This window comes from Apodemus sylvaticus, chromosome 15, assembly GCF_947179515.1.
Source record: "Apodemus sylvaticus chromosome 15, mApoSyl1.1, whole genome shotgun sequence".
Classification (NCBI taxonomy): domain Eukaryota; kingdom Metazoa; phylum Chordata; class Mammalia; order Rodentia; family Muridae; genus Apodemus; species Apodemus sylvaticus.
The window spans coordinates 58,085,607-58,110,144 of NC_067486.1; the positions used below are offsets into that span (position 1 = coordinate 58,085,607).

The 24,538-nt window shown below is 40.2% G+C and overlaps 1 protein-coding gene across 1 annotated transcript in view; it reads right to left on the reverse strand.

Moving 5' to 3' along the window:
- Lsamp (limbic system associated membrane protein) overlaps positions 1-24,538 on the reverse strand; it is a 638,950-nt gene that overhangs the window by 35,194 nt on the left and 579,218 nt on the right. Inside the window, exon 4 of the mRNA XM_052158414.1 lies at positions 7,367-7,501. Within this exon, the coding sequence (XP_052014374.1) occupies positions 7,367-7,501 (135 nt within the window). The remainder of the gene's footprint in view (positions 1-7,366; positions 7,502-24,538) is intronic.

A 24,538-nucleotide genomic window follows, 5' to 3' on the forward strand; every position in this document is an offset into this window, starting at 1 on the left:
GAAATAATGTACACAGAAGGTGGAATGTGGCTCAGTGAGTTGAGTTTGATGAAAATGTATGAGGACCTGAGTTCAGATCACCAGCACCCAGGTGAAAATTTAAGCATGTTTGTGCATGTCTGTAAAGCTAAGGTGGGAGAGGCCGGATAGATTACTGGCAGGCAGCCCAGCCAATGGGTGGACTCCACTTTCAGTGAGAAATCCTGACTTAAAACAAAGACAAAAACCAAACAAACCATTAAGGTACAGAGCAGTAAAGGAAGACACCTGAAGTTGATCTCTGTTCTTCAAATATACACACGCATGTGGGCCTATATATACACGTGTACACATGTAGATACATGCACACACATGAACACATGAGATATTCATCTCTCACACACACACATACACACACACACATACACACAGAGTAAATCAATAAATAAGGTAGAGATGACCAATAGTGTAATAACTCAGTCCGTTTAATTTTGTATCCTCACTTATTTTCATCTTTTTCCTGCTCTTCAGACACCTATGTCACCACAGTTGGTAGCTCAGTAGTCACTGATATTGGTAGGAAAGACAATGTTACTTCTGATTCTATAGTTTGTTTAATTATTTGATATGGAAAATTAATCTCAAGACATGTTTGTTTCTGGAGATACAAACGTATAAATCCTCAGTGAAGACTGATGTTTCATTACTCTATCATTTACCCAGGGAAGAAGAACAAAGACCCTTACATCATACCACTGCCACTTCCACCACCACTCCCACCATCACCACAACCACAAACTCTATCATGACCACCACACCACAACTACCACCATCACTATCATCATCACCATGACCATCACCACTACCACTGGTACCACCACTACCACCACCACTACCATCATGACCTCTACCACTACCACTACCACCACCACCACCACCACTTCTGCCACTGCCATCACTGCCACCACCACCACCACCATCATCATCCCCACCCCCACCCCCATGTTTCTCCGAGCTATAGCATATTGACACATTATAGCTGTGGTTCATTCCCTCAAAGTCCTCTGGCATAGTATCAGGATCACAAGTCCTAGATGCATAATTTTTCAGAACATTCATTGATCTGACTGTTTAAGTCCATATTATTTAATGTACCTATGACTTGGTGTGTATTACTTGGAAGATAATGATTTTTTTCCTGACTTAAAAAAAATGGGACCACACTGAGCCTGTTTGTCTTGTCACTTCTCTTTGACCTGCTTGGTTTTTGTCTGTTTTTGTTTTGGAGATAGTGTCTTACTATGTTGTTCCCAAGTTCCTTGGACCCCAGACCCTTCTGTTTTAAAAGAACAGTTCTTCATGCTTTTGGAATTTTGCATTTGGCCAAGGAGCTGGGGGTCTCCTCATTCTCAAAGCTGGATCTAGGACCTCTCCTTTCTGTTCTCACAAAGGCAGACATCCCAGCTTAGGGTGCCTGGGGTGGTGTGGCTAGTTGCATATGCTAAGGTACTACTTGGTACTACTTCATTTTGACCTCTACCATGGGAGCATTTAGCCTTTCAAATGTATCCTATTTCTGAATTTGTTGGTAAGCAACAAACTGTTTATTAAACTGATAGAGACTCCAGCATGCTGAAAGCTATCTAGACTCTAGGGCGAAGTGCATTAAATCCTAAAAAGGATGACTCTGGTCAATCACTAAGTCCAAGCACTTGCTTTTTTTTCATTTAGAACCATCAAGTTCCTTTTGTCAAAGTCAATTCACAGCCACTAATAAGGAGCACAAAAGTTCATTGCTCCTCTTATTTTTCAAGTGACATCATAGTCCAGGTCTTCCATGGCTTTTGTGAATGGACATTTCAAAGTTCATTTGGAATGAATTCTGTGTAGCTAAGGCTAAGAAAAATAATTATAAATTATATTGCAGTAAGCTTTGTAGAGTTAAAATAATAGGTGTGCCCATTTAAAATATGGTTATAATAAAAATGTGGTTTTTACAAATGCTGCATAAAGAGATTTGCTGTCATTCTTTACATGATGTTGGAAGAACTTACATACAATTGTCAAATGATTATTCCAGTTTTTTTTTTTTACTTCAGAATTACTGAAAACATTAATCAGGGCTTTCTTATTCATATATCACTGATAACAAAATTCTTTTAATCAGAATGATGATAATAAGTATTAAGAGTGGCTTACACCAAAACTCTCATTCATTTAATCTGCCTAGTATTGGGAAAGACAGCAAAAATCATAAAAATTTGAATAAAAGATATGATTTACAACACAGTAGACACCTATTAGCACTTTTTCAGATATCAGACATCCTTATTTGTCCAAATGACAGCCCTAATAGTTATGCATTAGTAGTGTTATTTGGAGAACAAGAAGGGAAATTTGCAGAGGGTTAGTAACTTGTTCAAATACATCTGAGCAGTGTTTGCTGAAATATGGATTTAGATCCATGTTGATCATGTTCTGAACCTCTCTGAACTGCTTTGTTTATTTGAATAAGTTCTTTCATTTTATTTATTTTGTGTGTATGAAGTACTTGCTCACATATATATCTGTGTACCACTTGCACAAAGCCCAGTACCCTTAGAGTTCAGGGAGGTCAGAAGAGGGCATCAGATCCACTGGAACTGGAGTAATGATGGCTGTAAGCTCCATGGCTATGGGAATACTGGGAACCAAACTGGGATTCTGTATAAGAACAATAAGTATCCTTAAACACTGAGCCATCTCTCCAGCCCTAGGAATAGACTCTTAATAAGGAAATAAAGTATAATTTAAGGGAACTTGAAAAACAAATATTGCAGAATTCTGTAAATGTTTACAGAGTGCTGAAAACATGGCAGAACCCATAGTGACATATTCAAATATACAAAATACGAATGGGTTTATTTCTAAATTAGGAATATGAGGATTCTGGCCTGAATTTATCCTGTGCCTCTACTGTTGCCATAGACATCTGTCTTAGCCTCTTGCCTATGAATACAGACAATGACACATACGGATCTTATATACAAGTGTAAAGAAAATATTGTATGAAATCAGGTATAAAGACCACTTTCAGAATCTAAATTAGCTACATCAATTGCTTTTGCCACTATTGCTTTCTTGGGTGTGGGTGGAGAGAAATTTGAGTTAGATCTACGAGTCTGAAGTCTGCCATTTATAAGTTCTTTGACTTTGGGTCAGACAATATTTACATTCTGTGTATATAAGCAAGAGGGGGTAAAGAGAGTATGAAATTAGAGACCCAGTTGGGGGTTAGGATGGTGGTGGAAGATCTGGAAGAATCTGAGAGAGGTGAATAGCTATGATTAGCTATATTCTATGAAATTCTCAAAATATAAGTGAAAATGTTATTTAGAAAATATAAGGCCAGCACTGGATAGGCGTTACCATGAATAAGTTGAGGTCTCACTCTACATTGAGTACATTGAAACATCATTTCCCTAAATTTGCTTGTCAGGTGACTTTTGACCCAAAGTGCTGAAAAGTCTAGTTAAATTACATACTTAGGTTCTGGAAAGTGTGCCAAGAGGTTATATATGCCTGTTTTGTTCTAGAGACTCTTTCAGCTCTCACTAGCTACCTGGCAGCTTACAACTGTTAATAATTCCAGACCGAGGGGATTCCATGCCTGCTCTTGGCCATTGTAGGTATCCCCACACATGTGTGTACTCAACAGGTGGTGCATACTCTTCAGTAACCTCTGCTTTTTCTAAACTAACACACACGGAAAAACTTCGGAAATGCCCATGTCACTGGTCCCTTACCATTTGTATAGGGTGAACCATTTAGTTCTAGATGCAGAGTTGGGTGAAAGGGTGAAAAGGAGAGGAAAAATTGCAAAGGCTGTCAGAGAGAGAGAGAGAGAGAGAGAGAAAGAGAGACAGAGAGAGAAACAGAGACAGAGAGACAGAGAGAGACAGAGACAGAGAGACAGAGAGACAGAGACAGAGAGACAGAGAGAAGGAGAGACCTATGTGTAGGCAAAAGTTGGAGCAGTTAGCATATTAGTATGTCAGTTGTGGCGATGGGGATAATGAGATCTAGGAGCAGCGTTTAGGAATTTCCTCATGAACAGTAAAGAAGTCCACTCTATGTACATCTATTGAACATTTGCTCTGTGGTAGATACTATCCTAGAGACTCATTAATGCATAATGGAAGGTGCAATTCAGAGCGTAGAGCCAGGATAGTGTATTTCTGTGGTTGATATAATCTGTTCCTTCATAAGACACAGAAAGTCAAAAGTCTTGCACATTCCATAATTTTCACCAAATTTATTCAATGACAAAGATTTTGAGGCAAAGATTTAGTTTTCTATATGTGCCCGAACCTCCTACCACTTCAGAAATAGACTTTGCCTATAAAATGGCTATGTGCAAGGATATAGACCTATCACAGAAACAGGTTATCTAAGAGAAATAAAGAGGAGAGGCTACAGAATCTGCTGTGAGCTCAATGGGTGAACTGTTATGTCTCCCTTCCTTACTGTGCTAGCCTCTATGTGTCCTGTGACAAACATCTGTTGGCGAACGAGTAAATGAATCAATGAGCAGCAGTGGGAAAGGTCTAAGTGCTGAGATTGCTTCTTTTAGCCGTACCCAGGGTATGTTCATTATGATAATCTTTCCCATCAGTAGTTTTCTTAGCCATCCTGCTTGCCTGACCTAATACTGAAGCCTCTGTTTGAAATGGAATAGAACTCAAGTTAAAGAAAAGAAAGCAGGTTCAGATGAAGTGAAAAAAGAGATCCTGGCTGTCTTTCTGTAGGTGAGAACATGCCGGAGACTGCATCTATTTACATAATGCAACTATGTTTGGGTACCATGGTTTATCAGAACATAATTTTTGATGTGAGGACTGATTTTATATACATGTACTTTATGAGGTTTGGATTAAAAAGGTGATTCCAGAGGAATTTGAAATTAGAATTTTTTTCCTGATTTGTAGCCAGCATATTTATTTATAGAGTTTGGGTAAATGTTAAGATAGAGTTTCATTTTGAGTTTTCTATCTTTACCTTCAGTTAACACTTACGGACTATTTTTGTGGGGCCAAGCATATTCTTGTTCCTCTTGGTTGGAGCACATTGGGTATCTAATTGAATTCTTCCGAGATAATTTTTGAGAATCAGTGGACTCTGTCCACATTCAGTGATTCGCTCATTACTGACAAAAGCTCATATTTTCATAAAAGTTTTCCTGAAAATTATCAGTATTTTTTCCTGTTTTAAATTATACTTTGGGGACAGTGAAGAGGGAGCAATGTCAGACTAATTGCTTCAATAATAACAGGACCCAGGCGACTAGCTTTGATCTCGGAAACCATCTCCAATCCAGACCACTTTGATGTTTCATACAATGGAAGCATAAATATTTTCTATTTACTACATGATTGGACTTTCAGAAACCTAATTAAGTTGAAGGTCAATTAAGAGAAAATGAAATCTTGACTCTAAAAGTCAGAGAAGAGGTGGTGGAGGATAGCATGGCTCTCTGTGCATAAAAGGAGTTAACTAAGCTAATTACAAACTTATATAAACACCCAGAGAAATTGCCTTTCATGTGAAAAAAGGACCTAAAGCATTTTATAACATTGAGATCATTAATGCATCTTTGAAACACACCCAGTACTGCAAAAGAATAGTAATACTGGCATTTCAAAACTCTATTACTAAAAAAAAAAAAAAAAAAAAAAATGGAGACAGTCAGGGATAAAAGCACTTCACAGCTCATCAAATGCAACCCCTTGCTCTTAGAAATAAGATCATAAACATGGAGTTCAGTGCCGTGTCTATTGGTTTCCCCAAGGTACACAGTAGAGTCTTCACTGCCCATTTCAGAAAGCTATAAGGCTGGCTAGAGCTGGGCACTGGGGATGAGGGCATTCCAGCAGAGGCTAAGCCACCTTAAATAAGCTCCGTTCCAAAATTCTAAAGCAAGAATATTGATGCTTATCTCATCGGATTATGGTGAGACTAATAGCATGCTTAAATCCCTAATAGGAAGCTATGTCCAGCATTACAAATAATTGAAATTTCTCCTCTTTCCTCTCTTTCCTTGGGCGGTTTGGGCTTTAGAGTCAAATAGACCTGAGGCTGAACCCTGCTCTTTTACCTTTGCTTTTTGTGTTGCTTTGGATAGGCGATTTCCTAAAATCACACTTCAGTTTCTATAGTTTTAAATTAGACTTTATTGTATTTACAGTGTCAGGGTTGTTAGAAGACTAGAGTGCATTTATACTGACTCTGGCAAGAAAGATTCAGGAAGGCAAAATGTAGCTCATCATGGCCTCAAATATACTTTCAGATGTGGGCTAAATTATTTGTGCCATGTGTGATTGTGTGTGTGTGTCTTGTGTGCATAAATGGGTATATGTGTATGAGTGTGATAATATATATATATATATATATATATACATATACATGTACATGCACAGAGGAGAGTAGAGGAGGAGGGAGGGAGGGTGGGAGAGAGAGAGAGAGACACACACACACACACACACAGAGAGAGAGAGAGAGAGAGAGAGAGAGAGAGAGAGAGAGAGAGAGAGAGGTGTCAGGATATCTTTGTCCTTTCATGTCCTTAGGCACAATTATGTGGCAAAGAATCTTGAATTTGAATGCTATAGAAAGTCACTTTTAATTGAGTAGGATAAACAAATTTCCTATTCCTTTGCTGGGTGACACACATCCTATAGATCCCCTCTTCCTCCCTCCTCCCACTTTGAACTACATCTAAGGAGCCTTTCATCTGACAAGTTCAAAGTATGCTCACTTACCTATGCATCTTAGTGAAATCTTCATTTCTAATGCCCAGGCTTTAGGAGAAATAGATAACCAAAATGAACTTATCAGACATTCCCCTCTAGCCATCAGGGACACACTGTATCTGACCAAATGGGCTTGACTCTGGTCCCAAGGCCAATTAGTTAAATAGTGAAGGATAAAATATAATCTCGGGGCTATTCACTTCTGAAAGACAATACATTAAGATAAAAATTCCAGCTAAAGTAGATACAGATTGTTGCTTTTCCCAAAGTAATATAACCTTGCTGTCCACAGGCTCTACAACAGTGTCTGCCAGAAACTCAAGTGGTGTCTCATCATGTTTTCTTAACTCCACAGTCTGAAGTCAAAGACAGGGGCTATTGTGAAATGCATTACTGGTTATATATAGAATCAGAAGAGTTGATTTATCAAATTCAAAGGCCAAGTCTCACCCTTGGAAGTGTCCAATGTATAAATGTGCATCCCTGACCAGAGGAACATCTGCTTGAAATGCTATGAGCTTTCGCTAATGGAATCTGCAGAGCTCACTGTGGGTGGAGGTGTGCCCTGGGCACAGAACACCTGCTGCTCCTGTACTCACAGTTCACAGTGACCTTGACTTGTTTGACATCCGCCGAGGAGACCTCGTTGGCAGCTTTGCACTCGTATTTGCCTGACTGTTCCCTGGTGATGCCTAGGATCTCCAGATATTCTTCTTCTCCTTCAAATTCTCGTCCTGAAGAAAACAGAGAATTGCATGGTTATTTTTATAAGTCTAAAATACGCAGCTGATTACTTTTCACTTTTATTTTTTTTCCTTTTAAAAGCAATAAATCAACAAGGCTTTTCATTAATTTGACAACGTGCTTTGTCCGAGGTCAGAATCTGCAGATACAGAATGCCAAGATAAAGTTTCTTGTGAATGTGATTAAGTGGGAAGTGTTTTGAGGGAGAACAGGTAGAGGAGTGGGGAAATGGCAGCTGGGAGGGGAAGAAGCCAATGTTAGGACGCCAGGCTAAATCTCCAGAAACAGTGCTGACTTGGTCTTCTGGAGACTCCAGGGACAGCACATATCCCATTCAACACCCAATAACAAGAAGACAAGAGACTAGAGCGCTCAAGCATTTCTATCTGTCAGTCATTTGTTAAGTATTTGGAACAAAGTAGGGGCAGGAGTTGGCAGAAGTGCCAGGGATCTGCATGATGCACTCACTGGCAATCACCTTTACTAGTTATCCTCCTATGCCAAAGGAGCTGGTAGAAAGAGTGGATTGCTCGCTAGAGAAGCTTGTTAATCACAAAAATGTGCTGGGACTAGAAAGATGGCTCAGTGGTAAAGAGAGCTTCCTGGTCTTCTGTAGACCTCGAGTTCAGTTTATAGTACTTCAGGCAGCTCACAACCACCTGTGATTCCAGGTGTAAGGAACCTGATACCCTCATCTGGCTTTTACAGGCACTTACACATATGTTCCACACACATACATACATACATGCATACACTCACGCACACATAAAGGAAAATAGATCTAAATACTTAAAATAAATACTTTTAAATACTTAAAAATAAACCCTGTCCTAATCCTTGTGTGGATAACCATCCAGGCTTTCAAGCCATGGGTAGGTGCATGAGGATGTGTGGCTAACGGTGTCTTTGACTGAGACACCAAGTCTAGGCATAAGAAGCTACACCATGATAATAGTTGGCGTTAGGGACAGGAAGGCTCCATTTTGAAATAATCCACAAAATCGAATGTTTTGTTTTCATAAAGGAAAACTACACAGGAAATCTTTTACACTCTCACAAGGAACCTAACCGAGATTAAATGAACAGTTTTTTTTTTCCTTAATAGATTGAAAGGAAACATAGTGAGGGGACTTTAAAGGGGGAAAGAGATGGTGGACAAGGAGGTTGGGCAACAGAAGGGACTTAGCTACAGCGTAGATAGAAAGGTCCATGGATTTTAACTTTAGTGAAATCCTATGCCCCTCACATGACCGAATTCACAACTCCACTGCCCATTGGATTAGCACGGAGCAGCTGGGAAGGATATTGACACAGCCATGCCCCATGATGGAATCTTGCTCCTTGTCATGCTACACTAAATGGTACCAATTAATGGCTCCTCTCAAATGCCACAAGCTGTTCCTTTCCTAAAAATCCCCAAACGACCAAATCAACATAACATCCAGCCAGCATGGACAGGAATTCATTGTCTTGATATGTCAACCAAGCCTGTTAACTAGACTCCCAGAAGAACACAGGACCTCTTTGATAACATTTTATCACACAACTGTTTGGAACCCCAGAAACTTCTAAACTCTGCCAACAGCCAAGATGACTGGCTTTGAGAAAATAAGGAATAATAATAATACAATTATTTGCTTTGGATTTAGTGTATTCCGGATAGCATATGTTTGCCCCGAAAGTGCTGCACACTAAGATACATTTCAGAATATTATTTCCAAATAGGTCAATTTCCAGCTAAGCTTTCTTTTCCCCATCTTTAAGAATGTAAACAGACAAGATCTTTAATGCTCCAGATGAAGGAAGAAAAGTATGTAGAAAATGTGAAAGGTCACTTTTTTGGCTTTAAGAGTAATGATAGATTATAGCAAGAAGTGTTAAAGACAAGTACGAGAATTTTAAGATTTTTCTACCTGCCCTCTTTCGTAACGGCAACACTTCATGTGAATATAGAATTTTCAGTAGGAGAAAGAATGAATACAGGCTTGAGGATGGTTGAAACACTGCATGCTTTTCAATTCCTACAACATATCTAGAAATGGGGGGAGCAGACACAGATCCCTCCCCATATTCTTTTTTTTTTTTTAAAGAAATAAGCCTGTTGTGGGAGAAAGATACTTTCTGCAGTATTCCCTCAGACTTTACTAGTTTGAGAACAAAACTATAAATAAAGCCATATTTATTGGATTTGGGGTTCGGGAATACACACCAATGCACATGTTAATTAATCTCACCCTATACTCCTTACCACGCCCCCTACAAGTAGCCAATAAAGCAGGTCTCCATCATATAAACTTTCAGCCTCATGATTGTAGAAGAACTTCCCCAATACTACCTGAGAAAGGAAGGAGGGTTTTCCTGTCATGATAATACACGTGAGGGAAGCAGATATTCTTTCTCCTTCTCCCATGATAGCCTCCTCTACTCTAGTGCTACCTCTAGTTCCAGAATTCAGCACTGGGCTAGCGTCCCCTTAGGGTGGAGAAGTCCTGCTAGGATAAAGTATATGAGTTTCCCTCATCCAACCGGCCTGAAAATCATTTACACCACTGGATAAGACCTCTGTTTACACCTTGTTATTATTCTTTTCTTTTCTTCTAGATCCTCTAGTTGAAACTCAGGCATTTCTGACATTCTTGCTATAATATTTTTGCCTAAGCCCACAAGAGGGCTTACCTGTAAGGCAGTATTTCTACTACTTCAGTCAAGAATTTCTCATTAGTTCAGAGTGATAGCTTAGGAAGCACGAGGACTTCTGTGGCGTGCAAATCCAATATTCCAGACTGTAAGCCTCCTGGGTTGTTTTATACCCATAGCATCCTCCATGAACTTGCATGAGCTTTGCCATTGATTAGGAAGTTGGTAAATGTTTACTCTGGTAGCTTGGTACAGATTTAATATCTGGCTCTTCCATAATTTGAGTGCTGAGACTTAATCTACAATGTAATGCAAGCTGGAAGCCTAAAGCCTTGGGGGGATGAGAGCAGCATGAGAATGGGCCCCTCATAAGGACACAACAGAGAAAGCCTTTCTATGAACCAGGAAATGAGGCCTCACCAGACAATATGCATGCAGATACTTTGATCTTGGACTTCCCATCCTCCAGAACTGTATTCATAAGTTCCTGTTGTTTGTAAGCCACCTATAGGTTTTCATTATAGCAGTCCTGATGGGCTGGGACACAGCTGAACAGAGTTAAGCAACACAAACAGGTATTAGAGGTAGTTACAACACCTCATACAGCTTAAGAGAACGGAGCCATGCATGCAAGTCATCGTAAAAGATCCATTCTTCTTTAATGGTCCTAATAGAGTACCAGTGTGCTGGGGGAGCTAGTGTTCAAAATCTACTGCTGTCAAAGGCTGGACAGGGGCATTGCTTGATATGTCCTAAGGATGTAAATGCTGTGTGGAATCAGTACTTGGGTCACGAGCTGAGCTCCAAAAGAAACAGGTTTGACAAGATGTTTTTCCTTTGTGTCTCAGCAGCTGCGATAGTTTTAAAGCGTGCAATAAACCACATGAATTGGGAACCAGAAAATGCTGAAGTGCCCTCAGGATCTCCTGTGCTTTTTCCTTTTACTCGCTGTGGAGGCACGCGTTCCCTCCATCACATGTCTAGTAGTTGCCCACTCAAGGATTCCATCACCATACTCTGTCCTTTCAAAAACTTCTTAGGACAGAAAGTGACCCATAACCTGCCATTTAAGTTGTCTGGAGGACTTGCAAACGACAATTTAGATTTTTCTCTTATTCCAATCTGTTATTGTCTACCCTTATATACATTTTGCTTAAAATGTAAATTTCAATCTTTTTGTATTTTAAACATCTCAACCACTTTTCTCACTCTGATGAATGTTACGTTTATTCTGCTGTCTGGCGTTTAGTTTAAATTACCCTTTGCTTAGTGTAATCTTCTGGCAATAATTCAGCTAGAAGCCAAATAACTCCCTGTCTTCTTCAGTGTCTCTACCTTTCAAACTCTTGCACTCAATTACCACGACCCTCTTTCATCTCTGTGTATTCAAGTTGTGCCTTACTAATTCCATTAGTATGTCTTGGTGAGTCAGAAAGAGGAACCCAGGCCTAACTGCAAGAGGGAAGCATTCTCTTTGGTGTTCCACAGTGTGGAGGCAAAGCAGCTAGAAATAACACGCATAGAGTGGACCAGGTGTTGTGCTTTGGTGAAATTGAGCTTACAAAGTCAGCTAGTCCCTGTAGGTCAGGAGCCATTTGCAGCTAGATAAACTTCTTTGGACCTCTTACCCTTTTCCTTTGTTCCTCTCCCTCTTCCTTTTCCTTGCTTCCTCTTCCCCCCCTCTCTCTTTCTGTGTGTGTGAGTGTGTATGTGTTACACACACATAGATACAGAGACATAGATGTGCACACACACACATACAGAGAGAGAGAGAGAGAGAGAGAGAGAGAGAGAGCAGAAGATTAGTAAATCAACTACTACTAGAAAAATCTGGGGGCTTACGGGACTTTCAGGGAGTGGGGGGCTAGAAAAGGGGAAATCATTTGAAATGTAAATAAATTATATTGAATAAAAAAAAAACAAAAAAAAAAAAAAAGAAAAAGAAAAATCTATTGGCCCTCTAATATTTATCCAGGAAATACAGTAGACTATTCTTATCCCCCACCAGGATATGACAATCTACCCTCTGTTCCATATAAAACAATATATTTTAAAGGCCTTCTACCTTATTACTCATTATGAGATCTGTAATTCTTTTACTTTACTTGAGATTCAAGAAGGGCAATTCATGAAACTTGATGATGTTTAGTATTTGTGGGCCTAACAAGGCAGAACTCAAAGGATTGCTGTCTGTTTAGAAATAGACAAGTCGTTTCTTTCTGTGTTCTGAGAGGATTCTTAAAGGACTTAGATCTATCTTTCCAAAAGGGGAAGATGTGTTTGAAAAGGCCCCATCCCCTTTACTTACTGAATTTGACTATTTATATATACACGTGGTTGTAAACACATTAGGGAATAAATGCAAACATGAAAAGCTAAGAATGAAATCTATCTTGCAGGGGATGTGCATGTGTGTGTTTTATGAGTCTGCTTTTGGAGATGAGAATAAAGACCACAGAGACAAGCTATGAAGTTACTCACACACAAAAGGAGAAGACATCACAAATCAATGATGCCTTTTGAAGTTTCCTGGGTGGCCTTCAAAGGCTATAACAAGTATCTGTTCAAGTATCTGTTCTTACAGTTCCTTTACTATACCCCCCTTTTTCCTTTGTTTTTTTCCTTTTTTTTTTATTCTTGAGGACATGATAATATATTCCTGGTTTTGCTTCTTCTCTACATTTCTATGCAGCACATTCCATTTAAAATGTTCAGGAAGGGAGGAGAGAAAGGATATAATAAATCCACAGGATGCCTGCATCAGGTTTTGCTTATATCCCTAGTGTGCTTCTCTTTGGATCCTTTCAAGTCTTTTGTTTCTCAGCTTCCTATACCACAGAGAGAGCCTGTGGTATTTACAATGCTGCTATCCTAAGGTGGAAACCACTTCTCATCCCCTCCTGTCAGTTTGGGAAGGGAGTTGTGGGTGACTGAAAGGAACAGCCATCTTGAGAGAATAGGAACAGGGGGATGCCTTGCAGGAAACAGGGGGGGCTGGATACATTAAAGATGATTTCAAGGAAGTGGTTGACAAAGAGAAGGAAGAAGGGTGAGCTTTCTGAAGAATGTGTGACTATTAAGATGTTTGAAGTTCGTGGACAGGAAGGAGTGGGTTGCTCCTATAGACGATGCTCCTTATTTGAATGGTAAAACACAACAGGGTGTGGAATATGTAAACTGGCTTCTTGCCTTCTGCAGCCCCCAACAGTGCAGTCAGAAAGCAGCGACAAGTGCAAACCCAGGGGAGAGTTTCTGTTGGCTTTGTCTCAATGAATGAACTTGGGCAAAATAAAAATGCTCTGGAATTATTTTCTCTGACATCCACAGAGATCAAATTCATTTCTTTTTGCATTTTTGTTCTCACACACAATATCAGCTTGCTGATATTGTTTAAGCTCAGCATCTTAGTTGGGGCCACCATCCACACATCCTTTCCAGCCCTGGGTATTGAAATTCTTTACTGTTTGCACACTATTCTACTGGCATTGGTACTTCGTGTTAGAGTAAAATCAAGACCATCTATATTTAGCTCACCATAGGATTTGTATTGAAAATTGCTATGGTTATATTGTATACTCTACATTGCGCTTTATACACCATAGGAATAGCTGATGTTGCCTGATGTACCTGTTGGAGTCCAGTAAAATGTTGGAATCTATTGAAAGTTCATGAAATAGTTCAGATCTGAGGCAGGAGTTTCAGGCAGTGAGATCCAGAAGACCTTACTGCACAACTGGCATATGAGAATCCCTTGTTAGCAAAGAGGAAACTAGAAAGCCCCGAGCTGAGCCTGGAACTGACTGGAGCCACTGGCACAGATGCAGAGGCATTCTAAAGAGTTTGAAGATGCCCTGAAATTATAATACCGAATAGCACATCCTTCGATGGAGATTTAATATTCTGGGGAATCCTTAGGATGAATGTGAGTGGTAGAGCACTTCTCTGGCATGTGTAACGCCTTACATTCAGTCTCCAGAACAACCAAAAAGAAAAAAGAAACAACTGACATTTGGAAATGGGAGGGATGGTTCTGTGGTTAAGAGTATTTGATGCTTTTTACAGAGGACCTACATTCAGTTACTAGTTATAACTGGACAGGTCAACAGTCTTTATGGGCCTTTGTGAGCAGTTGCATCTATTTGTAAGTTTAAGCACACACACACACACACACACACACACACACACACACACACAAACACATACACACACACAAACAGACACAAACACACACACATTTACAACTTCAAAATAAAATAAATCTTAAAACAAAGATGTTAATGAAACATAGAATACCTAAAGTGGTAGGTGGAACTATATATAACAGATACAGCATATACAAGAATCAGGAGATATTAGCCCAAAGCCCATGTTATGTAACACAGAGTTCTGTCCTTGTGTAGCAGGCACTAAAGGATTGCCAATCCCCTCTTTTTTCTGCTCAGGCCCCCTTCCTCCTTTGGAAGTGCATCCTTCCCTAATAAAGCCTCACTTCACTTGCTGCTATCCATCTTTCTCTGTTCAGTTCTTTATTTCAAACTCTCCCCCTAAAGTGCTCATTGAACCCAGATATAAGTACAGTTGTTGAATGAGCTACTATTTAATATTTGCTTAAGAATGGGCAAATATGGGGCAGGAGAGATGGCTCAGTGGCACTGACTGTTCTTCCAGAGGTTCTGAGATCAATTACCAGCAACCACATGGTGGCTCTCAACCATCTGAATTGGATCTGATGCCCTCTTCTAGTGTGTGTCTGAAGACAGCTACAGTGTACTCATATAAATAAAATAAATAAATCTTAAAAAAAAAGAATGGGCTAGTATAGTCAGCAGTGATAGTCAAAATATATTATATCAAGTCATGGTTTCCTTAATATCACTTGAGGATGTAGAACACAGGTTTAGAGTGGAATCAGAAGTCACCCAAGTTCATAATGTAAGAGAGTGCTGATACTTAAGCCAGATCTGAGGGATTTTGAAGCTCATGAACAGAATTAAACATAAAATTCTTTATTTTATCATTTTGCATTACTGAGGGAAGCTAGAGTTTGCTTAGTTCATAGTTTCCCCGAATCTAGTGACTTTCTTTCTCCAGTGTATAAAATAGTAGGGTGAGTACAGAGGAGAAGGGAGCTAGTAAAGCAGTGGAATTTTGTTATAGCGATTGAGGGAAGCACACAGCCATCTTCTTACACTTCACTTACCCTCCTTACTGACAGAGAAGCAAACAAAGCAGTAACTGTGAAAAATGGCATGTGAAAATTTGGCCTCATGCATGGATTTTTATAAGTTCTCCTATTAGTATTATAAACCACTGGCACATGAAAATGACATCACTCAGCAAAGGAGCTCTGGAAGCCTCAAGCAATGGACTTAACATTGGCAAGGGGAGTTTCTTGGCAAATGGGCTTTCTGGAGGTCAAAGGGCAAAAGCATGAGAAGCAGCAGGCAAACTACAAAGGAAGCGGTTTGAAATGGAGATGCACATGCTAGAGAAAGGAGGACCTTCATGAGAGGACATTCACAGGTGTGGAGGACAGCAGGGAACCTGATTTGATCATTTGAGCATCCACCTGATAATTTAACCTACACTAGGCGGGGGTTCTGTCCTTCTCACCTGACCTCTTCTTCCTTCCCTTCCCTTCCCTTCCCTTCCCTTCCCTTCCCTTCCCTTCCCTTCCCTTCCCTTCCCCTCCCCTCTGCTCTCCCCTCCCCTCCCTTCCCTTCCTTTCCCTTCCCTTCCCCAGCTTTCCCTCCCCCCCTCTGTTTCCCTCCTTTTCTCTTTCAATCCTCCCTCCCTTTCCCTCCCTTTTCACTCCCTCCATTCCTTCCTCTCTAGCTCTCTTCCTTCTTCCCTCTTTCCTGTTTTTTTCTATTCCAGAGAAACATGATTACTAAGAATAAAATTTCACAAATCTCATAAGAATCTAGTTATCTAAAGTCCTTTGCCTATCAGGGTCATTTTTTTCCTCTTTCTGTGCATGCGTATATGTATGTTTTGCACATGTGTGGGGGTATATTTGTGCACGTATGCATATTTGTGTTTGTGGGAGCCAGAGTTTGACTGACATTAGGTGTCTTTGTCAATCACTCTCTATATATCGAGGAAGGGTCTCTAATTTGAACTCAGAATTTGCTTATTTGTCTAATCTAGGCGGCCAGTTTGCTATGGGGATGCCCTGACCACCTTTTGAATGCTAAGATTTTAGGCTACCCACCTGGCGTTTTTGAGTGTGTTGGGCATCACCTTAGTCACCATACATGTAGGCAACTGCATACTCCCAAACCCCTCTTATTATTGCTGTTAGTTTCTTGGGACTCTGAGAAACCTTCCTATGATTTTATGAAATAGATGGATGGTTTCTTCAAAGATATTGGAAAAGTCACCGTAGTCATTATTGAGTTGACAGTGGCTGCTGCTTGCAGTACCATGCTGAGAAAAATTCTTAAGTGAAGTCTGGGTCCAAAGAGAGAAAGTGGAAATGTCACCCAAGAAGGGAACAAAATAAGAATTTGGGACACACGCTTTAACCCTAACCTCCTGAGGTATTTACTATGACTTGCTTGGGTTTTTTTTCAAATGTGAAGAAATATATTCTAACTGCCTTGTGTTTGGTGGAAGCTAATAAGTTCTTGAGTATAAATGTAGTTGGTGTCACTTGGGAAATAAAGGCAGGATGCTTATGGTGGACTGGGATGCTTTCTAGCCTTCATGTTGTTGGTATTGGTAGGTCTCAGGTCTTCTTGGGACATCCTATGCAGTATCTTCTGTGGGTGCTTAAAAATATCAGGTTGCTGTGTGATTCTGAGTGAATGTGGATTTAAATGCTTACTCCACAAACCATGGCAACTGGAACTGAGAGACCCCAACTCAATGTTTTTAGACCTCTTAACAACTAGCCCATCACAGAGTAACTTGTTTTTCTGCTTTCAGCTGAAGAAAGATAGCACCCTGTTCTAGTTCCAAAGTTTAACTATACAATGCCCCAAGGACATTTGCTCCAGATAATCTCTAACCTTCCTTACTTCCTCATTCTGTACTTCCCCATTCCGTGCATGTTTTGTCCTCTACCCCTTGCCTTGTGGATTGTGTCCTCCAACCCTTGTCTAATGATTTTTCCCCTTTAAATACCCCTGACTTCAGTTGCACAGGGTCCTTAGTCCTCTACCCCTGCGTGGTGTATGGCTGTGGAACCCAGAATTCTGGAATAAAGAAATCCTCATGTTATTGCATTGAGACTGTTTCACAAGAGTGATTTGGGTGTCGCCTTCCGAGGCGTGGGGTGCTGGGGCACCCTCGGTTTTGGGGGGTCTTACAGAACCAGTGGCAAAGGGTCTGCATCACATCTGTCTGATGAATTATATCTGTGGTTTTATGTGGTACGAGTAAGTCCCTCAAGGGACTTTCCTGTGCTGGAAACTTGGTCTCCAGTGTGTAGACATTAGGTAGTGGAACCAGAAAGAGATGAGGTTTAGTGGTAGCTAGCTGTTGGGCCATTGAGTCACTGTCCATGGGAGACATTTCTTAGAAAATTCTTGTTAGTTAGTAAGGACTATTGTTATAAGAAAGCAAGTTCCCTGGTCTCTTATCGTGTGATCATCTCTCTTTTGTACATATGTTCCCATGATGCTATTTACTATAGCCTAATGTAATCAGGGAGGGTTGGCAAGAGGCACTGAAATGTTGTTTGGATTTTGTTCTCCAAAACAGTGGAAAATGGGACTAATACAAATATTATATTGTAAAGCAATTTCACTGTCTTTCTCCCACTTCATTGCTAAGAATGCAGGACAGAAGTAACAAGTAGTTAAAACTGAATAAAAAGAATAAAAATACACTACAAGAACCCTTTGGGAATAAAATAGAAGTAAGAATTCCCGCAGATCCCGATTGTTCACAAGATTATTTTGTAATAGGGAGGGTGAAGCAAAGATTTGAATTGCTGGACAGAGGCAGCAACGACCAAGATCCCTTTACCATTGTCATCAAAACTGCAGGGGTAATACTCGACCTGTTATTAGCGATTCTGCCATGGCCGAGGATTAAATATCAAGAGAGATGAGAGCAGCAGTAGCTGTTTTCAAGAGTCACATAAATCAATTGGCATTTTGTAAGTGAGTGTGTTAAACCCAGCAGGGCAGCTGCACTGTGGAAGCTCAGTGAGGCAGAGTCCTGTAGCTGCCTAAGACAGCCTTTGAAATGTAATTAAAAGCAAAGCAAAACATAGCCACACTCTCTGGCCCCTCCTTTCTTCCTTTGCATGTCCAGATGCTGAAATGGCTCATTTGAGTTCACCCCTAAATCCCAGCTCCTTTGCTGGAACAAGCGTATTGCCTATTCAGAGAACTGTTCTTGCTTCACATCAATACATAGTCAATGGAAAGTGGGGGCGGAGATGAGGAGCAGAGCAGCAAGGAACATGTTTAAGGATGCACTGAAGTGGTGGTGTCTGTGTGGTGTTTCCAGTTAACATAAATTGGACAGCCTTTGGTAAGGCTCATGGGGTTACTGTAGCAACAACAAGGGGTCTGGTAATTGGTGTCTTCATTTTATACCAAAGTGTATGAACTGGGGACTGAATAATCTAGCCACATTCATTTTGGGTTCCAGGCATCTGCTTCTGGGCACCCTTCAGTATGGGATTTTTAACCTTTCTATGAAGCAGATAGATCACAGTCTGGGAAGGGCCTCAAAGCAGCTCAGGAGCACACATCTAGGCCAAGTGGGAGCAAAGAGGAGAGCTCCTGCTTGCTCTTAAAAGCAGTTGATTGCCCAGGCTGGGCCAAGGCACTAAGGAAGGCTGCGAGGCCATTGGGCCAAAGCCTAATAGGAAAACAGCAGTGATTTGTCTCCACTGCTATTTATGTTTCAAGTGCTGGACAGGTTGTCAGTGCAAGTGAGGGTCGCTAAATTTACTGCCTTTCAGATTACAGCTACAGTCTCTGACTTGACAAGTCACTTCATTTAAAAAGCATAGCATGGAGGATATTTCTTCTCCTTCTTTTTTAAATAAAAACAAAGGGAGGGGGAAAAAAAGGCCACCAGAGGTTTCGATGGTTGAAATGAAGAAAGTGCATAAGACATTCTCAACCTGACACATGGATATTGGAAGAAGGTGTCTGCCCTTTCAAGCTTCTCTCTAATTAAATTGGAAGGGAGGAAGGAGCCAAAGTTGTCAGTCCCACTCATCTGTGGACTGGGTGATGTTTTACTGAGGGCAGGGACAGCATGAGAGTCTGCCAGATTTCATCCTTAAAGGCCATTATTATAAGCAATGGGCTACAAACCAGGAACAAATGATACCTACTGTTTTGATAGGACAGGCTACCTTTAATTTGTTTTCTGAGGCCTTTAAATTCTGTGAAAAATAACTATAAGCAGAAAGAGGCAGTTAGCTATCTAATGAGTGAAAGGGGTTAGAGATGGGTTACCTTGTAATGTAGAATACGGTTAAAAATTCAAAATAGAAGTCTTCAGAATAAAAAGCCCTAAATAGTCAAGTATGGATTTGAAAGCTGTGGATGGACTATCAGCACAAATTCCTAGCGTGTGTAGTTATCAGCAAATGTCTACTACTACCCAGCACCTGCCAATAAGAGAATCAGGAAGTAGAGAGAAAGAGGAAGAGACCCTCTCCAGTTCTCATGGAACCTGCATTTTCAAACGGGGAGATGAAATCAAAAGATTCAGGGAGGCCCCAGCTTTCTGTCACTCAGAAAGAAAGGGAATGACTGATGTAGTGACTCACATCTATAATCCCAGCACCTGTGCAGCTGAGGCAGGAGGAGGACCATCCCAGATTTGAGACCAACTATGCATATTGACCAGGACAGTTGGGTTAATGAATTGGACCCCAAGTAAGGCATGAAATAAAAGGCCACAAGAAGCAATTTATTATTTGACCGCATAAAATATAAAACCTTTTCCATAATAGAAACCTTTATAAAGCAATATACAAATGACAGGCTGAAGAACAAATTTGTGGTATATACGACCTAACAGGACCACAGTAATATAGAACTGAGGTTTCAACAGAGGAAGGATGGCCTGAAGTTTTTGGGGAGAGTTTGGTCATATCTATCCCAGCTGCACACACATGAACCAGTCCATAGCTGTGCAGTGATGCTCAGAGAAGCAGAAGCACCTACCATCTTAGGAGCACACATAATGCATTGTATCCATAGAATGGGACAACATCCAGTACAAGTGACAGCTGCAAAAGCAGCAGGAACCATTTACCAAAGATATTGCATGAAAGAAATAAAATAGAATGCAATCTTAAAGTCATCATACGAACTCACACACAGAAAAACTCATCTCCATTTCTTCTAGGCACGTTGTCGGCAAAGTCATAAAGCAAATCAAGGAAAGGATCATCACAAAGTATTTATCATCGTCATGCCTTGGGTTTACTCAAGGCTTATTATGTGCTCTTGTTTGTACAGATTAGTTTATGTACAATTTAATTCATGTAATATGGGATATACTATGCTAACTAGTTATGATAATTGCATGTTGATTATAGAATATTGCATATAATATATTATTTATACTTACAAATATATGTGCATACAGAAACAAATATCTTCATATACATAATATTTGACCTACTTGTTTATATGTGAAGAATGTCTAAGTAATGCTGTTAGCAGTCTTACTTCCAGACCATGGGACTGTTAGGAAAGGAAACTTGTGGTGGGAAACTTTCTTATGCTTAGTTTATGCCCCTCCCCCCTTTTTTGTGCTACTCTGTGCTGTTCGCATTTCTGACATACATCTTGTATTATTCTTATAGTAAAGCATTTTAAAAACTGGAATTGGGTTTAAAATTTCAGTATGGGGAAAGCCTTACTTGCACTTGTGGCTTAATCCCAAAGGTAAATTTCTAAAAACAAACAAACAAACAAACAAACAAACAAAACAACTCTTAAACCAAACAACACCTCAAACCCCCCAAAACAAAATAAAATAAATTCTGAGATGGTTCTGTTTCTAGAATAAAGGAAGACAAATTAGTTGGCAAATATGGCAGCCATCCCAATGAGAGGGGACTAGTGTTAGACAAACCAATATCATGTGAAACAAGACCAATTTCCCAGTTAAGTGGATGAGAAGAGGTTTTAGTGGTGCCCGGTACTTCTCACTGTCTCTCTAACCTACCTCATTCTCTGTCCAGCCACAGGAAGAACCACAGCTGTGGTCCTCATCCTTGCAGCTCCAAGTAGACGGAGCTGAACTTGGCTAGTTTTTAGAAGTTCTCTCTGACCCAGAGGGGTCTAGATATTGAAGGCGGCAGTGCTTCTCTGCACACTCACATGAAGTTCCCTACCTACTCGTCTACCTATAGCATCATTTTGCAGTTCTTCTCACTGATCAATAGATTTTGCTAGTGTGCCCAGCGAGGACTTAGCCACCTATCTTTTGTCAGCCTCACTATCCCCTTTCCAAATGATATGGACTCTACTTTCTATATTTTTATGAGTGATGATTAGCAGCTGAATAGCCTTTAGGCAGAATCTTTGAGCCTGTTACTAGGATGCCCCTTGCAACCTGAATATTTGGAGGAACATCAAACATGAGTTTTCTTAATGATCCAAATGATGAGTCTCACAGGAAATGGATGTGTGAGCAAGATGTCCATATAACCCACTCTAGCCCTGGTTCATTATTTTTTCTTTTATATTCCCTCAGCCCCAGAAAAACTCAGTGCATGGCCTGACTCATTAGGAACTTCTGAACTTCCCTATTAGCTTCACATCTCCTTCTTCAGCTTGTGATGTTTATAGGCATGAATTACAATATTCTTTCCTCATACACGTGCAATTAATAGAGTCTATATGAAGATATTTCTCAGATGGCAAGAACAGTTGATAGCTAATACTTACCATGGGAAAATATTGGGTTCAAGGTTTCTTCTTTATTATATAGCATTACAAGCAAGCATTTAAATGCCCTTAAATATTTACTTATATCGGAGAAAAAGTCTGTTTTGTTACATCTCAACACTGTGCTAAAGCCATTTCTTCTCAATCTGGGTAGCTGACCAGTCTGCTTGGAGTTTGCAACCTCACCTTGAATCCCATTTCTATCATGGGGGAACCCTCACTGCAGCCACACAAAGCAAATGTCCAGACATTCCATCGATAATGGATCTCAATCTAGAGATGGTTAGATGCTTGTTTAAGACAGTGAGTAGTTGCAGAGCATATCTCCTCAGATACACACTGTCCATTTATGTAAGGGTCTCTGGATTCTACCCAAAGATCATGTATTTAGAATTCAAGCCATTTGGACTATAATTACTTCAGCACATCCTAGAAACGACTTCACTGTAGTGAGGCTGCAGTTTCTCTATAAGATGATGAAAAGACGTTACCCATTTGAACACATTTTTCTCTGAATTTCATAAACTTCAGTCCAATATCTTTTCTAGTGCCTTATTTAGTAGCTTATATCAAGACTCTATGCGTCAGATGGTTCTTGAAAAATAAAATAAAATAGCTCTCCAACTCTGACTAATATTTTAAATTAAAATAGCTATTTTAATGTTTTCGCTTTTGCTCTTACTTTAGAGAAATTATGTGAGTATATTGGCCAGATTATAAGCATGCCCATGCATCTCAGGTCCCTGTCAGCATGTTTTCTAGTGCTTCCCAAAGTGGTACATGAACCATGTACATAGGAATTCCTTGATAGTTGCTTTTACATGGAGATCACTGGGACCATCACAAATATGCTTAGACTTTCTGGGGTGGGCCCAGAATGCATGGCATTAGAACCATCTAGGTGAGGTGGCACCACAAACAGAGGTATCATCTGTTTGATCTGAGTGCCTGATATTCTGACTAACATCTGGCTTTTTGCCCTCTTCAAAGGGTCAGATTGGCCGGGGGTTCAGGAACCAATCTTCTTTTTAGGGCATGGAATTTGTAGGAGAGAAAAATTATGAGAGAAACTCATATTTTTTAATTGAATTCTATTCCCTTTCCTGAACTAATAATTCAGTCTCCACTTGTTGGGTACCACTCTGTATCTCAAAGTCTGCAGACATGGTAGTTCATTTATCTATAATCTTATTTTTGTTCTATCTTAACAAATGAAGAAAATGAAATTCAGGCAAGAAGGGGCATTCTGGATGCCATACAAATAGAAAGGAGTCTTTTAATCCAGTACATAATATTGTCCACATCTTTTTTAAAATTTTTTTTATTGATATATTTTTTTATTTACATTTCAAAGGATTTTCCCTTTTCTGAGTCCCCACTCCCCGAAAATCCCATAAGCCCTCTTCCCTCCCCCTGTTCCTCAATCTACCCCTTCCCGCTTCCCTGTTCTGGAATTCCCCTATACTTTTGCACTGAGTCTTTCCAGAACCAGGGGCCACTCCTCCATTCTTTTTGGACATCATTTAATATGTGGATTATGTCTTGGGTATTCAAAGTTTCTAGGCTAATATCCACTTATCAGTGAGTGCATACCATGAATGATCTTTTGAGACTCGGTTACCTCATTTAGTATGATGTTCTCCAGCTCCATCCATTTGTCTAAGAATTTCATGAATCCATTGTTTCTAATGGCTGAATAGTACTCCATTGTGTAAATATACCACATTTTTTGTATCCATTCCTCCGTTGAAGGACACCTGGTTTCTTTCCAGCTTCTGGCTACTACAAATAGGGCTGCTATGAACATAGTGGAACATGTGTCCTTATTGCATGCTGAAGAATCCTCTGCCCAGGAGAGGTATAACAGGGTCCTCAGGAAGTGTCATGCATGCCCAGTTTTCTGAGGAACCACCAGACTGATTTCCCAAGTGGTTGCACCATCTTGCAATCCCACCAGCAGTGGAGGAGTGTTCCTCTTTCTCCACATCCTCGCCAACACCTGCTGTCTCCTGAGTTTTTGACCTTAGCCATTCTGACTGGTGTAAGGTGAAATCTCAGGGTTGTTTTGATTTGCATTTCCCTAATGATTAATGATGTTGAACATTTCTTAAGGTGTTTGTCAGCCCCCCAAGTTCTTCATGTGAAAATTCTTTGTTTAGCTCCGTACCCCACTTTTTAATGGGGCTATTTGGTTCTCTGGGTTCTACCTTCTTGAGTTCTTTGTATATATTAGATATTAGCCCTCTGTCGGATTTAGGGTTGGTGAAGATCCTTTCCCAATCTGTTGGTTGACGTTTTGTCCTTTTGACAGTGTCCTTTGCCTTACAGAAACTTTGTAGTTTTATGAGGTCCCATTTGTCAATTCTTGATCTTAGAGCATAAGCTATTGGTGTTCTATTCAGGAACTTTTCCCCTGTGCGCATGTCCTCAAGGGTCTTCCCCAGTTTCTTTTCTAATAGTTTCAGTGTGTCAGGTTTTATGTGGAGGTCCTTGATCCATTTGGAGCTG